The 15,883-nt window shown below is 40.9% G+C and overlaps 1 protein-coding gene across 1 annotated transcript; it reads left to right on the plus strand.

The window, feature by feature from the left end:
- The first annotated feature begins 8,436 nt into the window (after positions 1-8,436).
- Positions 8,437-15,656, plus strand: prdm13 (PR domain containing 13). Its single transcript, XM_054783265.1, has 4 exons — positions 8,437-8,722; positions 9,764-9,895; positions 10,003-10,123; positions 12,318-15,656. Exons 1-4 carry the CDS (start codon positions 8,555-8,557, stop codon positions 13,793-13,795), a joined length of 1,899 nt encoding a protein of 632 aa, XP_054639240.1. The 5' UTR covers positions 8,437-8,554; the 3' UTR covers positions 13,796-15,656.
- The last annotated feature ends 227 nt before the right edge of the window (positions 15,657-15,883 follow it).

The raw sequence follows: 15,883 nt of genomic DNA on the forward strand, positions 1-15,883 counted from the left end.
CAGCTAGAGCTAGATTTACGATTTAAGATACTTTTATGCCCTGCTGAGTGAATGCATGAATTTGACTGCCAAAATGGAGGTTTACCCAATATGCCGATTACCCAATCTCACCATGAGGCAATCAGACTTCTACAACTAAGTATCAAGAACTTTTCTTGGAGAAGGAAGGTGCATGTACTTCACATACATATAAAAAGGTAAGAACCCAAATGTTTTTCAGTTTTCACTTTTGTTGTATTTATTATTTTTTGCACCATAGCTCTCTGTTGATGCCCTTTTAACTTCTTATGACCAATAAAAGACTCTTTCTGTTCACCTCTAGTCACTGTTGATGTAGTACACTGCTGATGGGGATGCCATACAACTTGATGTCAAAAAATCAGAACTATCCCTTTAACAAAATAATGAGGTATGAAGACGGTGTGCTCTATAATTATTTGATCAAGTAAGGTTTTAGGTATCAATAGATAATCGCCCTGAGCAGCCCTGACCACTCTGTTTTTTCCCCTCATATCACTATGCCATGTCAACCGTAAAATTCAGACTACACTCACCCACCCCCTTCTTCTGCCTCCTTATTTCTCTTCAGTAGCAGTTAATTCCAGTTTTTTCTGCATTTCTGCATACTCTGGTTTTAATGTGCTGAAAACAGACCAGACTAATAAATACTAATTTATGTCAAATCTTGCCAAGGCTCTTTTGTTCCTCAGCCGCCCTCATCAGGTCACCCTTCAGCTTCTACTTGACATTCAATTAAATTCCATCACCCCATCAGGGCTGATCACATCAGTTCTCCATCTACTCTCTGCTTTGAATGACCAGGGCTTGACCTGCTTGTCTGCCTGCAATTGAAAATGAAGTGGTGATGTAAGCCACATAACATTTACTGAATTTACTACAAGGGTGGAAAGATGGCTTACATTATCAATCAGCAAAGACTGATGCCAGCTGTGGACAGTATATGACCAGACCCTCACAAGAAGCTGTCAGATGTTGCAAGCATGCAGGTGAAGAAGTTTAAGATTCCACAGGTGTTAACTCATGAGTCTAACAGATTTATGGAATGGCAGTCAATAGGTCATTGAGTACCATTGAGTGCCATACATTTCATTTGTCATGCTTTGTGCCCAAAAGTAACGTTTCCTATCATGTCAGCTCAGAGAAAACACTGCCATGCACCTCCTTGGTCTTCCCGCAGAAGCGGGTAAAGTATAAGGTTTGAGTGCCATCATATTTATACTAGATATTGGATGGTGGAAGAAAAGTACTGTACTATCATTACTGTATTTACATATAGATATGATTGGAGTCAAAATGCACAAATTAGCAAATGTATATTTGGACCTGGATGTGGTTGCCACAGTCATCATACTCACTGACCACAATATTTACTACATTTGTACTCTGAGATCCAATACAAAAGCTGTTGTACTGTACACCAGACCATTTGACATTTTAAGCATAATTGTGATCATTTTTGACTGTTCTTGTAAGGTTGGGGGTTTAGTGTGCAGTGTAGAATTTCACTGCTTCGTACTGGGAGGACGTTTTCATATTTTGGTCCTCACGTGTAGCTATGTAATGTCCCCAAAATATAATATAAAAAAACACCACTGAATATGATGCAGTGCAATTCTACAACACTCCAAAAAACAACCAAAATAATTAAGATGTTGTTAGATGAATACCTTTCAGCAGTCAGTGACAGTGTGGTGGTTCACTTGTCTGACTTCTGGGCAGCCTGCATGGGTTCAGATCCCACTCAGTTTCATTGTGAATGTTTGCCATCTCTCTATGTGTCCTGTCATGACTTGTGACCAGTCTAGTGTAGCCATCTTTATGCCTCGGTCAGGGGTGTCAAACTCGTGCCATGGACGGCCAAGACACTGCACTGTTTTCTTTCTAATGATCAACACCTCCTTCAATTTGAGGGAAGGAGCTCATCAATTAAATCACCTGCTGGAGAAACTGGTTGAAGAGAAAACCTGCAGTGCTTCTGCCCTCCATTGACATATGTGGCCTAGATGGTATGGGGCACACGGTGGCCAAGTGGTTAGCATGTTGCCAGTCAGGAGACCTGGAAGATCTGGGTTCGAATCTCCGTTGGGCATCTCTGTGTGGTGTTTGCATGTTCTCCCCTGGTGCTGCATAGTCCTGCCTGCTCCACAGTGCTCCACGGTGCTCCACAGTGCTTCACGGTGCTCCACAGTGCTACTTGCTTTGTTCATTATTGTGACCATACGTGCATATAGGACGGATTTAGTGAATAAGCATGCAAGCGTTAATTGATAACACTAAAACACTACTTGATCATTGTTTGCAAACTGTATTATTATTTCTTATGTTTCTTTTGTTCACTTGAGCAATGCAAATTAAGTGGAAGTTCTGAATGTAAATCAAATAAATAAGGTGACAATCACGTGATAAATCAGTGATTATGTCAATGGGTGAGACAATCATTTTTTTCTGCATTTGCAGATGATGAGAAGAATGTAAGGAGTGCATTCTTACACCCAACAGAACAGGACGTCAACTTGGTGTTTTCAAGGTTCCTTGCCAGGTAACAGACATGTTTCTGGCAGGCACTAGAGAACTGCCTCATTGTGTTAATGTGTCATGTAGTACAGCTGTCTTCAACTCTTGTTTTATGTGGGGATAAGACAGCTTTATTATGCATTTGCACACACACACATGCAGAATAGTTTGATGTACATTTGGCACACATTCTTGCACACACCTCCAACTATTAGATGACTATATTACTTCTGGCACTGTGTTTTTCAGTACCTAATCTCCTTGGCAGCTGAAGAGCCCACAGCTGCTCCACTTGAGGATATCTGTTAAAAATATGAGGAAAATATAAGGAAATATAAAATGAAATATAAAATAAAATATAAGGAAATAATTAAATCCAAGCCTTTTCCCCAGAATATCACCTCATCATTAAAATCATGTAAACTCCCATGATATTGATGAGCTTTAGTCGTCCACATTGCCCGCTCACCAGATGTATCATTGGTTATGGTGGCATTCGAAGAGTGATCAGAGGTTACTAACACACTGTTTGGCTCCTTTCTATCTACATTCAATCCATCTACATTCAGGCACAACATGTACAGTCATAAAACCATCATTGTTGATAGTGTAGTGGTCTACAGGGCTCACTTTCATGCAGCTAATCTGCATGTGGATCCATTATGAATGTGAGCGCTTTTTTCTAATCCTCTTTCATACGGAGATGCACAAACAGTGCCAACATCTGGTGTGACATATCAAATACTTGTCGCCGTTGCTTTCAATACAACAGGGCAGTAAAAGTCAGTCTTAGGTTATTGAACTCCACACCCCTGTTTTGGCTTCCTGCTATTCCCCTTTCAATCAATTTACATCTTCTTCTTCAGAATTCTAAGACACAAGGATACCATTGTGGAGGTTGAATACTAGGCATAGACCTATTCTACCTCGCATTTAGTACATCTGATGACTTTGTGACCGAATAGCATTAGCAAGAAATCCCAAGTGGCTGTCTCTTACCCTTAAACCTCCACGCCCCTCTGTGCTTTGCACAGACCAAACCCGATGTCTGGACACTGACCTTAGACCTTTGCTCCACAGAGACCATGAATGGCCTTTGCTACGGAGTCAGACATGTTGACCCACCAGGGTTAAAAATACCAATGCCTCTGCCTTGGAATGTTGCAAATAAAGCCATCAGGAGCCATTTACATGGCCTTGCTTTCATTTTTTATTATTAAGAATTTTGTAACATATCTCAAATGCATTTTCAAACATTCAAAAGTGTTTTCTTAGACTGAAATACAATTTTCCTGTGTCGTTACAGGCAGGCCAAGATGTAGAAAGAGGAGCAAGCACAACTGAAAAGGAGATACAAAGTCACCTGAGGGTTGAGGTATGTTGTCCTGACACTTTCTGGAGGGCCCAAACTCCCATCAGTCAAATTTGGTCCTTTCAGCCAAATGACAGCATACAGCCGTTTCCTGTCCTCATTCCATCCCCTTCCACACCTTTTCCTCCTGCTGCTGATTGAGAGCGATCGAATTTGGCCAGCAGATGCCAAACACGCTCAGTGTCTTGCAGTGGGGCTTGCAGAAGAGAAATGCAACACACACAGAAGAAAGATAAAGACCACACCATGTAAACAATGCGTTACCCTCAGTTTTAATAAACTAGACTGGCAAATTAAGATGTAAAGCAGTATGTCAGAGTTTCTTCTCTGTCTCACAGTCTACAGTATATTATATTGCAAGTATTTTGCTCTTGTGTGTCAATCCAAAATAAAAAACGTTTGAGCAACTGACAGATTGGGCCTTCCATACACTACCAGCATATTCAGCAGTTTTCACATTCAAGCCATTTCTTGGGACCAGTGGTCTGAAGCACCTGGTAACCCCTTAAAATATGTTTTTGTATACATTTCATACAGCGATCAATATTTGTGCATCTGTGCGGTTTACACAAAAAGAAACCTGGAAGGGGACAATTAGTTTAAACCCAGAAATGTCAATCATGCTGTTCATTTCATTAGATGACATATATTATAGCGATTTGCTAATGTGCATCCACTCTTAGCGTATATATTGAGGCTTGATTTAAAGGGATTAGCGACAATAGCATGAAAAATGATGGCGACTCGGTGGAATTTATCATGGAAATAATGAACAAACGTCATTGTGTCTTAATGCGTGTGTGTGCGTGCGCGCGCGCGCACACGAGCGCGCGTGAGAGCTGAACGCGGAGCTCTCCATGGTGCCGCCTCTTCGTTGCAGACGCAGCAACACATTTCTATATGATCACATAAAACATAAACCCCATAAAAAGGAAATACAACTGTAAATATGACTGAATGATACCAAATTCTTATAGGTCTATACGTAAATTAAACTCAAATTAGATGTTAAAGTATTTCCTTTTTTATATTAAAAGTGTTTTCATCAACGTGGATTTGTTATGTGCACATTTTTGGTGGCATTCCAGTTTATAAATAATGGACGTTATAATAGTTATAACCACAATCATTATATTATTGAAAAAGTCACGCTCTAATAATGAGCTAAACAATGTAAATAAAAACATGCATGTCATAAACTGTAATGACAACTTTCAATCAGATCGCATTTAAATGTCAAAGAAAATTCCATCCAGCACTAATTAGTTTTATTGCTATTACTGGCACATAGCAGGCGTATAATGGCCGAAACACGTGGTCATGTGTTAAGAAAGGCAATAGAAAGAATGCTATGTAATTCTGATTGGTCAGATAAAAGCCACTAAACAGCAGGTTCTTTTCAAACTTATATGTAGGCCGGTGGAGGTTACATGTTGGAAACATGCTCTTTGCCATTAGTTTTTTAGCTTTGCAGAAAATCCAAGTGGGTCACTAACCTTCATCCTGCAGTTTTTACCCTGAGACGAGGGAAGGAGCTGCTTGTATTCAGCAAGAAGGGCAAAAGTTGTCACTTTCTTAGAAACTGGTGATCTCCAGTCACTTTGTGCATATGCTTTGGTGGCTAAATCCCAATTAGGGTCGGCTGACACGCTGCTCTATTCATGCACGGCCTTGCCTGCATACATTTGCTTAGGAATGGATGTGCCGCTAAATGCGTTGGACACCACAGAGAATCGGCCTGAGTGACACTTTCTTTCTGAGGCGGTCGAGTGAGAAAAGGTATGAATTTATAAGGTACACCGAAACATATCAATTCACACGACTTCTCACGCCATTGTGCGCGTCTTGTCATGCAAAACAAAGTGAGTTTGAACCCGGCAACTGTGGCTCTGAAAAGCCAGGCGCGAAAACTCTCCAAAGACTTTTGAATGCCAAAATGAGCGCAGGAAAAGGGGAGAGTTTGGAACAAAATCACGCATGAATAGAGTTGAATTATGTGCCGTTTACTTGCGTACTGTCTAATGCGATTTGGAATATTAGTCTGGGTTAAAATCCCAATCGTGTCACCTGGTGGGAGTCCCATACAAACACAATTACTATTCACTGGGACGTCAATGTCCCACCCGCATTTAGCAGCTGGTCGCTGATGCTGCAGCTTGCATTTTTCCCAAAAAACAAACACTAACATATCTTTGCTGAAAATAATGCAATCAATGCAGAATAAAGGGACGAGAAGTATGACTGATGTATACTGTATGTGAATATATCATCTATTTTTGTATATTATTATTTAACATTACATTATACATTATCATTCAGAAATAATAATTACTTTTTCAAAGTCACTTCTAAGACGTGGGAATCTTTGAGAAATAGGTTGCACAATGATTGGGCTTTCTTGAATAGAGGCACACAAGTTTTATGGGTCGACATAAAAAATGTGTTTTCCTTTGAGCTCAGAGGGGTCTTAAATAGTGGGCCATTGAAAGCAATCCAGGAGAGGTGGTGGTGAACCCTTGGCACCGCTCAAGTATAGCCAAGGAGCATGAATGGAGATCCCTGGTGGGGCATTGCTCTCTGTATTTACGCCTTGCTTTGCAGACAGGTTGTTCCTTCTATATTCAGGCATCATCAATGGCCAACCAGTTAAATCAGAGCCCAGCCGTTGAGACTGTAAAAAAAAAAATCCAAAAAGGTCTGGCAAGAGCCAGGCTGAGACTCCCATAAAACTTTCAAAACTTCAAGTCCTCTCAGGTCGTAATTAACCAGCTTTAGATAGACGCTAGTTGTGTTGAAGAGAACCGCTCTTGATTGACTCGACAATATTGTCCCAGAATAAAATCCGACTTTGTAATTAATGTTTCGTGCAAGAAAAAGAAGTCACAATACCGCTGGTCAAAGACATTTAAATTCATTTAATTTTCCATCCCATTTGCTTGAAAGGCTGTAATCGACGTCAGAAAGTTTTTTTTTCTTTAAAGCCAGAATGGCCCATGACATCACTGTGGAGTGGTAAGGAGGTGGATGGGAACCAGCGGTAAAACGCGACGTGTTAATAAATAACTCCTCCACACAGTCAGGCGCAAACATTGCGCCCAGTGGAGAAGCGCACAGGAGAAAGGCGCAACACTGTATAAGCCTGCGCATTCACTCACACCGAAATTGACGGGCATTGTTTGTTGAATTCACTATCACTACACAAGTCACAAGCGCCAGTAAATATAAATGCAATTGATGAATACATGTTTTGAATTGTGCTGTTGTGTCAGTTATTAGAATTCTACACGTTTAACGTTTTATTACTAATAGAGTTTTGAGATACAGACAGGTCAAAATGACCAAATACTCTCTTTTAATTGTGACGTTTGTCTCTTTTACCTTTAGAATAATAAAATGTAGTTTTTGCACCGAACACATTGTGCTTAAGAAAAACAATAAAGAAATTAATAAATAGATTAATCAATCAAGTCAATGTTTTCCATGTGATTACTTTATTAATGAATTCATGTACTAGAGCAACCACACTCTTTAATAATAATTAATTAGAATTATCTGCATTCATTAAATCATTATACAATGTATTATTATTATAATTTCAAACAATAATCACATTCTTTCATAGAAAATGTAAATTACTGCTGCAATGGACACACGGTTCATTTTTCAATTCCATTTGATATTTTGCCTGAAATTAGAAAATAAAAACATTAACAGAATAATTTGTGAAAGTTTATGTACGGTGCTGAATCAGAATAAAATTGTAAAACAAAAACAGGAGATTGTGTGTACGTATGTGTGTATGTGTGTGTGTGTGTGACTGAGGTTTATTTCCACGTTTCTGGCCTCTCCTCCTGCTGCTGGTTCTTCCTTTTCAGTACCTGCCTCATCTCAAGCCGGCACACGCCGAGAGTCAATAGAAGTTAACAAGTCCTCTAAACTTTCTGCTCCTTTTGTCTCAGTAAGGAAACAAAGGAGGGGGAAAATGCTCTTTGACGTCTATAATAGACCAAAGGATGCCAGCAGAGTAGATTTAAAGTAACCATTGATTTCTAAAAACCTGGCTTGAATGGGAAGCATGCAAAAGGATGGGGATTTATGGAGAAATTATACAGTGGATTTGTCAGTTAAAATATCGGAACTGTCTGGAGGACAAAGCCACATGCTGAGGATTAATGGCCGCTCTGGACCTTTGATTCTGCACCCTCTTTTCTCTGCCCTTGACAAATTGGATTTTGGGGATGGGAAGGTCGCCTGGCGCTTTGTTCTCATGACCGGTTCGGAGCCATTCATTATGCGGCAGGGTGAGGGAAAGTCTCCATGTGAGCAGGCCGGTGTGTTTTGCACTGTCCCCACAGCTGCTGGAAGAGCACAACTCTCTCACACTCACACACACGCACACAAACTCAGCACCACACTCCATCTGAGCCACCTTGCAGCTCACACTTGCATCCCAGGCTGGGGAGGAGAAGGGGGGGGGGGGGGGGGTGTGGAGAGGGTGGGGGTTACCTTGCCTGCACCCATCACTAGAAAAGCGGGGTGCATAACGCCACCGCGTCACTTTGAGGGCGGATATTGGCCAGTCCTCCTCCTCCCATCATCCTTGAAGCATCTTCCCTGCACTCTCCCACTCGTCTTCCATCAGCCTTCATGGTTCTGATCTCACCCCACGCCATGCAAGCCACTCGGGCGTCCACCACCGTCAGTGTGGTTGCAGACTGTGGAATCCCGGCCGGGCTCCGGATAGGACCGGTACCTGGCGTCTTTAAATTGGGGAAGTACGTGTCGGATCGCAAAGAAGTTGGGCCCAAGAAAAAGGTAACTTTTAAACTGCATAACTTTTTTCATAATGCATTTTAATAGTAACATTAAAAACTAATAATATTTGCATCATAAAGGAAGAAGACAATTCTTTAAAATTCATGCATACAAATCTATATGACGAATTATGCGTATTTTTGAAACGAAGAACTTGATTTGGGGGTTTTAAAGCAGCACTGTCAAGCTCAATCGGCTGCTCCCTTATTAATGGGTTTGGGCTGTCAGGCTGGAAATAATTGAGTCCAATAAGTGGCCAACTTGTCAGTATGGGCTTCTACTTAACCGTCCTAATGGGCAAGCATGGCTGCTGTGTGCAGCTTTCATGCCCTCAGAAACCTCACATTTCCCCTGCCTGGCGGGGCGGGCCTGTTATCCCGATCAGATGTTGAATTTTAATGGAATGTGGCCATTGAAAGATGCCACTGAAGCTTGGGGCGAGGAAAAATAAAATACAATTATTCAATATTTTGATGACATTTGTAGAATAGTTTCACTGTAGAAAGCGCAAAGATTGCAGAAGTATTTTAATAGCTAAATACGATTAATAGATTTTTCCATTTATAAAGAAACAATAGTAAAAAAAAATTCCCTTATAAATGCAACTAGAGGCTCACAATGTTATTGTTGGGCTGTCAGTGGTTGTGATTGATGCATCTAAATGCATGGCCCCCGGGCTGCAAGCGATCATCAGGTGCAATCTCCGTGTCAAATGTCACGCTTGGATCTTTAATGTCCTTGAACAGTTTAGAAACGCTCTGACACTCCTCAAATTCGTTTCCCATATCAAGTCAATTAGGCCCGTGCGTCATTCACTTTAGTAAATTATCAGCAGAGCGGATAAAGACGCATTAAGCGCGCCTTTTGCTCATGCGTGAGCACAACACCTCGAGGTGCCGGAATACACACTTAAAAGTGATGATGCTGTTGTATAGAAATGAATAGATGTGTGGAAAATATGAATGCATGTTTTGCAAAATCGGAATCTATTTAAGTTAAATGTAAATGCACTGCTGAAGTTTACATTTTGGTCATTATTAGGTTCGTTTGGTGCGAGAAGAGTTTGTGGACGAGTCTGGCTGTCCAGTGCCAGACTGGATCGGACTCATCCGAGCCGCCAGAAACAGTCAAGAACAAAACTTGGAGGCTGTGTCTGAACTACCTGGCGGACAGGTAAATATTCACCCACTCCAAACGTCTGTTTATAACTATTAATCACCACCTTTTGGACATTTCAAATAACATCTCTCAATCATCTTTTCGTCTTTATTTGTTTTAAGATTTTTTACCGAGTGATGAGAGAAATCCCAGCGGGAGAGGAGCTCAGTGTTTGGTATTCTAATTCTTTGGCCCAGTGGTATGACATCCCCACGACGGCCACCCCCACGCATGATGAAAAAGGTGAGACATGACTCCTGTAGACAGAAAGTCTGGATGGAGACAATGCAACAGGAACTTTTACAAATGTGAGATTAGTGTAATAATGATTAATTGAGCAAGTTAAAAGTCATTTTGTAAATTGATGGATGATCACTGCCAATATCGGCCTCTATAACCACACTGGGATGGAAATCAATTGCATACTGTCATTTTCCTCAGGCAGCCTTAAAAAAAACAATCGATTTCTTGCAGTAAAGTTATTTTGACAAAAATCATTTACCTCGATAGATTTGCATTACTTTTACTTGCCATTATATTGCATTCGATACGGTGGCGTCCAAACACACAAATGATCCATAAACTGCAGGAAAAACGAATTCAAAAGATAAATGCTGCAAATGCCAAAAACACACAAAAAAATTGCAACTGTAGGGAGCTCGACTTCGAAATCTTACCGTTTTAAACTTGTAAATGTGACGCTTAATTCATTCTTATTTAATGTCAACCAAAACACTCCCTCCCCCTCATCAATTTTGAGTCTGCGGTGATAATGGCTTTGGGATTATCCGAAATGCTGTAATCTCAACAGAATACTCATCAACTCATTGGGAGATAATCCGTTTAGAAAGTAAATGGAAAAAATATCATTTACATATATAATTAAATACATTCCTTCAATCGACGATGGATAATTATTTCCAGTTGAATTAAGGGTCTCTCTCTCTTTTTTTTAAAAAAAAAAGCAACGCACTGAACATCGAAACTATATCAAAGCTATGTTTAATAAAAGAGATTTAATTACGGCACTTGAAATTTGGATAAAAAAAACACAATCAGAAACACAAACTGGCGCGTCTCTGCAGCCCTGAAAAAGACGAGCCTTTTGATTTATATGGAGGTTAACGAATGTCACCGTGCCATTAATATTCATGCTTTCACAAGCAAATAAATTACAAAAAACAAGTGCTTCACGGTAAATTAGGTGGGTGCGTTAAGGTATTGTGCCCTAATGAATGCTGACTTTTATGTGGGGTGTATATTGCCCTGATTCCCCGGCCCAGCACACCGTGTATACGCTCCTGGACATACGCTGCGTCCCATTATTAGGCGTCAACAGATGGGCCAGCCTCATTGTTTCTGCAGACTTGCGATTTCAAGCCACAGCTGCTGTGACTTCCACGGCAAGAGAAGGAAAGTAGAGCCTTCAATGCATCGCTTTCTGAGCGCCAGATTGGGCTGGGCGTTTGCTCTTTTGATGGGAGTCTTTAACAATGGCCGGGGTGAGGATTACAAAATCATTACATCTATATCAACCTCTGAACGCTCGCCTGGGAGTCATTACAAACATGACCCGCCCTGGCTGTCACCTTTTGCAACTACTGGAACTAAGACAGCTTTGAAAACCTGGTAAAACGGCTTCTTTTTGTACAGGTCGCCATACCTGTTACATTTACAAATGAAAATAATGAATAAACCTACTTAAACCAAAATCGAATAAACTGTGTAAATGTTTTTTTTTTTTTTTAAATACAACTACTGTAAAATTGACATTGCATTGTATGATAGGTATATACTGTACAGATGCATCTCAAAATTAGAAAATTGTGCAAACGTTATTATATTTCAGTTGTTCAGTTAAGAGGACAATTAAGACTCAAGACGTTTTTGAAGTTAATTTGCTGACTAAGCACGAATCTGCAGTACTTTTTTGTCCAACATATTTTAAATTTTTTAGTTTGGGGGTTTAATTAGGTATAATCTATAATCAAATGATTAAAAATAGGGAATACATTACTGAAATATTCCATAGTGACTCTAAAGAATATATAAGAGTTACACTTTTATGAACTAAACTACTGGAATAAATGAACGTTTCAAAGATATTGTAATTTATTGGAATGCACCTGTATTTGTTGAAGTAGTTTAGTGTGTAACACTCTCAATAACCAATCAATAATGAACAATATTAGAATGACCCATCGGTGTGATGCAGAGCCACAGCAACCCAATAGTAAACATTTAAATGAAAAAAGTCATTTAATACTGTAAGTTAATATTTTTCTACGTTACCTAGTTAGTTATAGTTGTACCTGGTGGGTGGTTTCATTTCACATATCGATTTCATAATGCTGTATAACACGTAAAATCATTATCTCATGCTCAGGAGGCACTGTCCATCATCACTGATCATCTGGTGTTTCTGTCCTGCATGCAGGTGAGGAGCGTTACATCTGCTGGTACTGCTGGAGAATCTTCAAATACCCCAACACACTCAAAGCCCATGTCCACTTCCACTGCGCACTGAGCAACGGCCGTGGCTTCGTGAATAGCGAACAGGCCAGAGGCACGGAGACCTTCAGCAGGTCTCCAAAGTCTGGGGACATCCCTAACACTTCCTCCTCACCGAGGATCTCTCAGAACATCTCCTCCATCTCAGACTCCAACAGGCGGCCTCTGTCCTCACCTTTCTTGGGCAAGGCCGGGCTGGTGAAGAAAAGCAGCTCCGAAGAGCAGGACAGAGCCCTGGACATGAGCGTCACATCATCCCGGAACCACGCACACATGCTCGGCCTCGGTTCTGCGTCCTCGGTGCTGAGTTCCATGGGCTTCCACCCGGGTGTGCGCTCCGCCTTCAAGCCCACCGGCGTCGCTAAAGGCCCGGTCAGTGAGGCCCACAGAGAGGACGCCAGCTCCAAGATGGGCGGTTTGGGGATCGGCAAACTCATCGGGAACATGAAGCCGATGCGAAGTGTTGGCGAGACGCTGAACGGAAGCGGGAACCCAGCAGCCAAGTGCGCGCCTGCCATCATGGACGCTCCTATGGTGCCGTGCGCCAACTCCATCCGGGGCTTTCCACTGCTGCCTCATGTGGAGGAGACGTCAGCTTTCAAGCACGTTGAGAGTCGAGTGCACACTGGTTTGCCCCCGTCCCGGTACCCCCACATGCCTCCAGGACTCCATTTTGAAAGGTTTTCCCTGCCTCACTTCGACGGGGTTAAGACTTATGGTGGCGACTGCAACATCCCTCTTATGCCCTTTACGGTCTACAACGGGGAGCTGCTGTACAGTTCACCTTATTACCCTCTTAAATTCCATTTTAGCAACCTCCTCAAGTACCCCGACACCATGCCCTACTTTGGAGCTCCCCCTATCAGCCAAGACTTAGGCTCCATCACCAACATCGACCGGGAGATAGCCATGCACACGCAGCAGCTGTCCGATATAGCCGCCGAGAAGAACCGGACCAGATTAGACCCTTTGCCTGCTGGCAGCGCCGGCAACGGCAGCTCTGGCAAACCCAAAAAGGGACACTTATGTCTGTACTGCGGTAAGCTGTACTCAAGGAAATACGGCCTGAAGATCCACATGAGGACTCACACGGGCTACAAGCCGCTCAAGTGCAAAGTGTGCTTCCGGCCCTTCGGGGACCCCAGCAACCTGAACAAGCACATCCGGCTCCACGCCGAGGGCAACACCCCCTACAGGTGCGACTTCTGCGGAAAGGTTCTGGTGCGGAGGAGGGACCTGGAGAGGCACGTCAAGTCCAGACATCCCGGGCAGACCATCCGGAAGCTGGACGATAAGACGGGTCTGTTTGAAGGCGCAGAACCGAAGAGCGACAATGACAGCGACGTGGACGTCTGCTTCACGGACGAGCAAAGTGAGCCCGAATCCAGCAAGAATAACGACTGAGACAAAACATTTCACGTTTTTTATTTACCAGTTACAATTCCATTACCTTTATTGACACCTCTATTGCTCTTCTCTGAAGATTGCCATTTGGTCTGTTTATTTAACAACACTATATTTTATAGCAGGGGTGTCCAAAGTCTGGCCCAGGGGCCATTGGCGGCCCCCTTTTTGTTTTTATTGGTCCGTGGCACATTATAGAAATAAAAATAAACAAAAAAAAGGAAAAATAGAGCAAAAAGGCACAAAGTATAGAGAAAAAGGTTAATACTCTGATACTAATAACTAAGAATAACACAAAGCTTTGTCTTTAATTACATTTATGCTGTTTTTTAAAAACAAAATATCTAAGTGACCACTCCCCTCCCGCATCCTCTGATTTCTCAATAAGTGACCCTTGGTGGGAAAAGTTTGGGCACCCCTGTCCTATAAAAACAAATAAATCAAGCGACGATGGAGACTGTATGAAACTGGAGCGAGTTGAAAAGTACCACTTATTAGTATTTATGTACATTTTTTTTTGTTTTGCAGCGATAAAAAATGGGCCTGTCTGTTTTTAATGTATCACCCTGTTTCACTCAAGGTATGATTTGAAAATGAACACTGAATTCCACCAAACTGACACATAAAACTGGTAAAAAAATATATATATATATTTTGTTTTATATTTGTTTTGCATTATTTAATTGGTGAAATGAACACAATTCGCAATAGTCACACTTCTCTAACAAACTGTCTCAACTGCACTTTAAGGAAAACACAATGGACATTTCATTGCAACCAAATGGCTGCCTGACGATTATTATAAGGATTAAACATATTTACTTTATGTCAGATCCTTCGCGCCTCACTCATGAACACACTGTACTTAAATTTGCACTTTCTTGCTGTTCTTAAAGAACCTAACCAGCAGCGCCCAGTTTATTTATGGAATTATTTCTACAGAGAGAAAATGTATTGAGTTGATCTATGTAAAGATGTGTAAAGTATGATATTTCACATTACAGTGTTGTATGCACTTGTTTATACGTGACATTGTCAAAGAGGACAAAATTTTACCCCTGTCCGATATGTGGTTGTTTTTTTTAATAAATCAAATTGAAAAAAATATTTTAAGTGTTTTTGCTTTTTTCTAAAAACAACAATTTAACATTTTAGATTATTTAATCCCTCTATGATTAAAAAAAAGGTGTTATGTTAGATTTTTATCCATGCAATTTAAAATAGATTACCAATAGGCCTATATAATACCCTATTTTATTTGTTAAACTGCAGTAATAAAAACAATAATTGAATTAAGCTATACTGTTTTTGTTCAATTCTTTTGTTTATTTAAGTTTTAATGTTGGTGGAATTTTTATCATTTATATTGATATATTATAATAATAGCCTATACTGTACAACCAAACCTCAATTGTTTGGCATTGGATCTCAGCAAATATGCTCATTCATTTCAGTGGAAGCTTTTGCATGTCCACAAATCAGTTAATTCTTGACCATGTGTAAGTGTTGCTTTCAATTATTTGCTTATTTCGTGCCTCACGGCCATCATTGTTCTTTGTTTTGAAGGTGTGTTTTTATGTGTTTATTCTTGCAGTACATTTTGACCAAAACAAGATCGACCCCTAAACGACACTGTCTTTTTCAGCATTTCCTTGCCAATTTGTCACATAAACACAACAGCATTTTAGATTAAGCATATAATTCCACCCATGAATGATCAGAAGACAGCATTTGGAACAGATTCGATGCTGCCTCAGTGAGTGTTACAAAAGAAGATATGCAAATGTGTCACTTCAGAATATGGAATAGAATTGTTGCATTTGTACCAATTTTGACAACTGTTGGTGCTGGGGTGCTATAATTAAAAACTCCTGCTTGAGTCTGTGACTGTTATATGGTGGTCCTCTGTGGCTCATTATGTCTTACTTGCATAAATCATATGAAATCCATACCGCATCAACAACATTATATTGGCGCAAAGGCTAGGTTAAGCCTGCCTTATCTCCACCGGGCATGCATGATATGACATGAAGTGATGTCATGTAAGCCTGAAAAGGATGCAGAGTTATGAGGATGGTGTTGTGATGC

Source organism: Dunckerocampus dactyliophorus, chromosome 7, assembly GCF_027744805.1.
Source record: "Dunckerocampus dactyliophorus isolate RoL2022-P2 chromosome 7, RoL_Ddac_1.1, whole genome shotgun sequence".
Taxonomy (NCBI): domain Eukaryota; kingdom Metazoa; phylum Chordata; class Actinopteri; order Syngnathiformes; family Syngnathidae; genus Dunckerocampus; species Dunckerocampus dactyliophorus.

Bases quoted from the DNA above. Each gene is read 5' to 3' on its own strand.
- prdm13 (XM_054783265.1), top strand. From the start codon at position 8,555: ATGGTTCTGATCTCACCCCACGCCATGCAAGCCACTCGGGCGTCCACC. The intron at 9,896-10,002 runs GTAAATATTCAC...ATTTGTTTTAAG, and splicing joins CTGAACTACCTGGCGGACAG to ATTTTTTACCGAGTGATGAG. The intron at 10,124-12,317 runs GTGAGACATGAC...TCCTGCATGCAG, and splicing joins CCCCACGCATGATGAAAAAG to GTGAGGAGCGTTACATCTGC.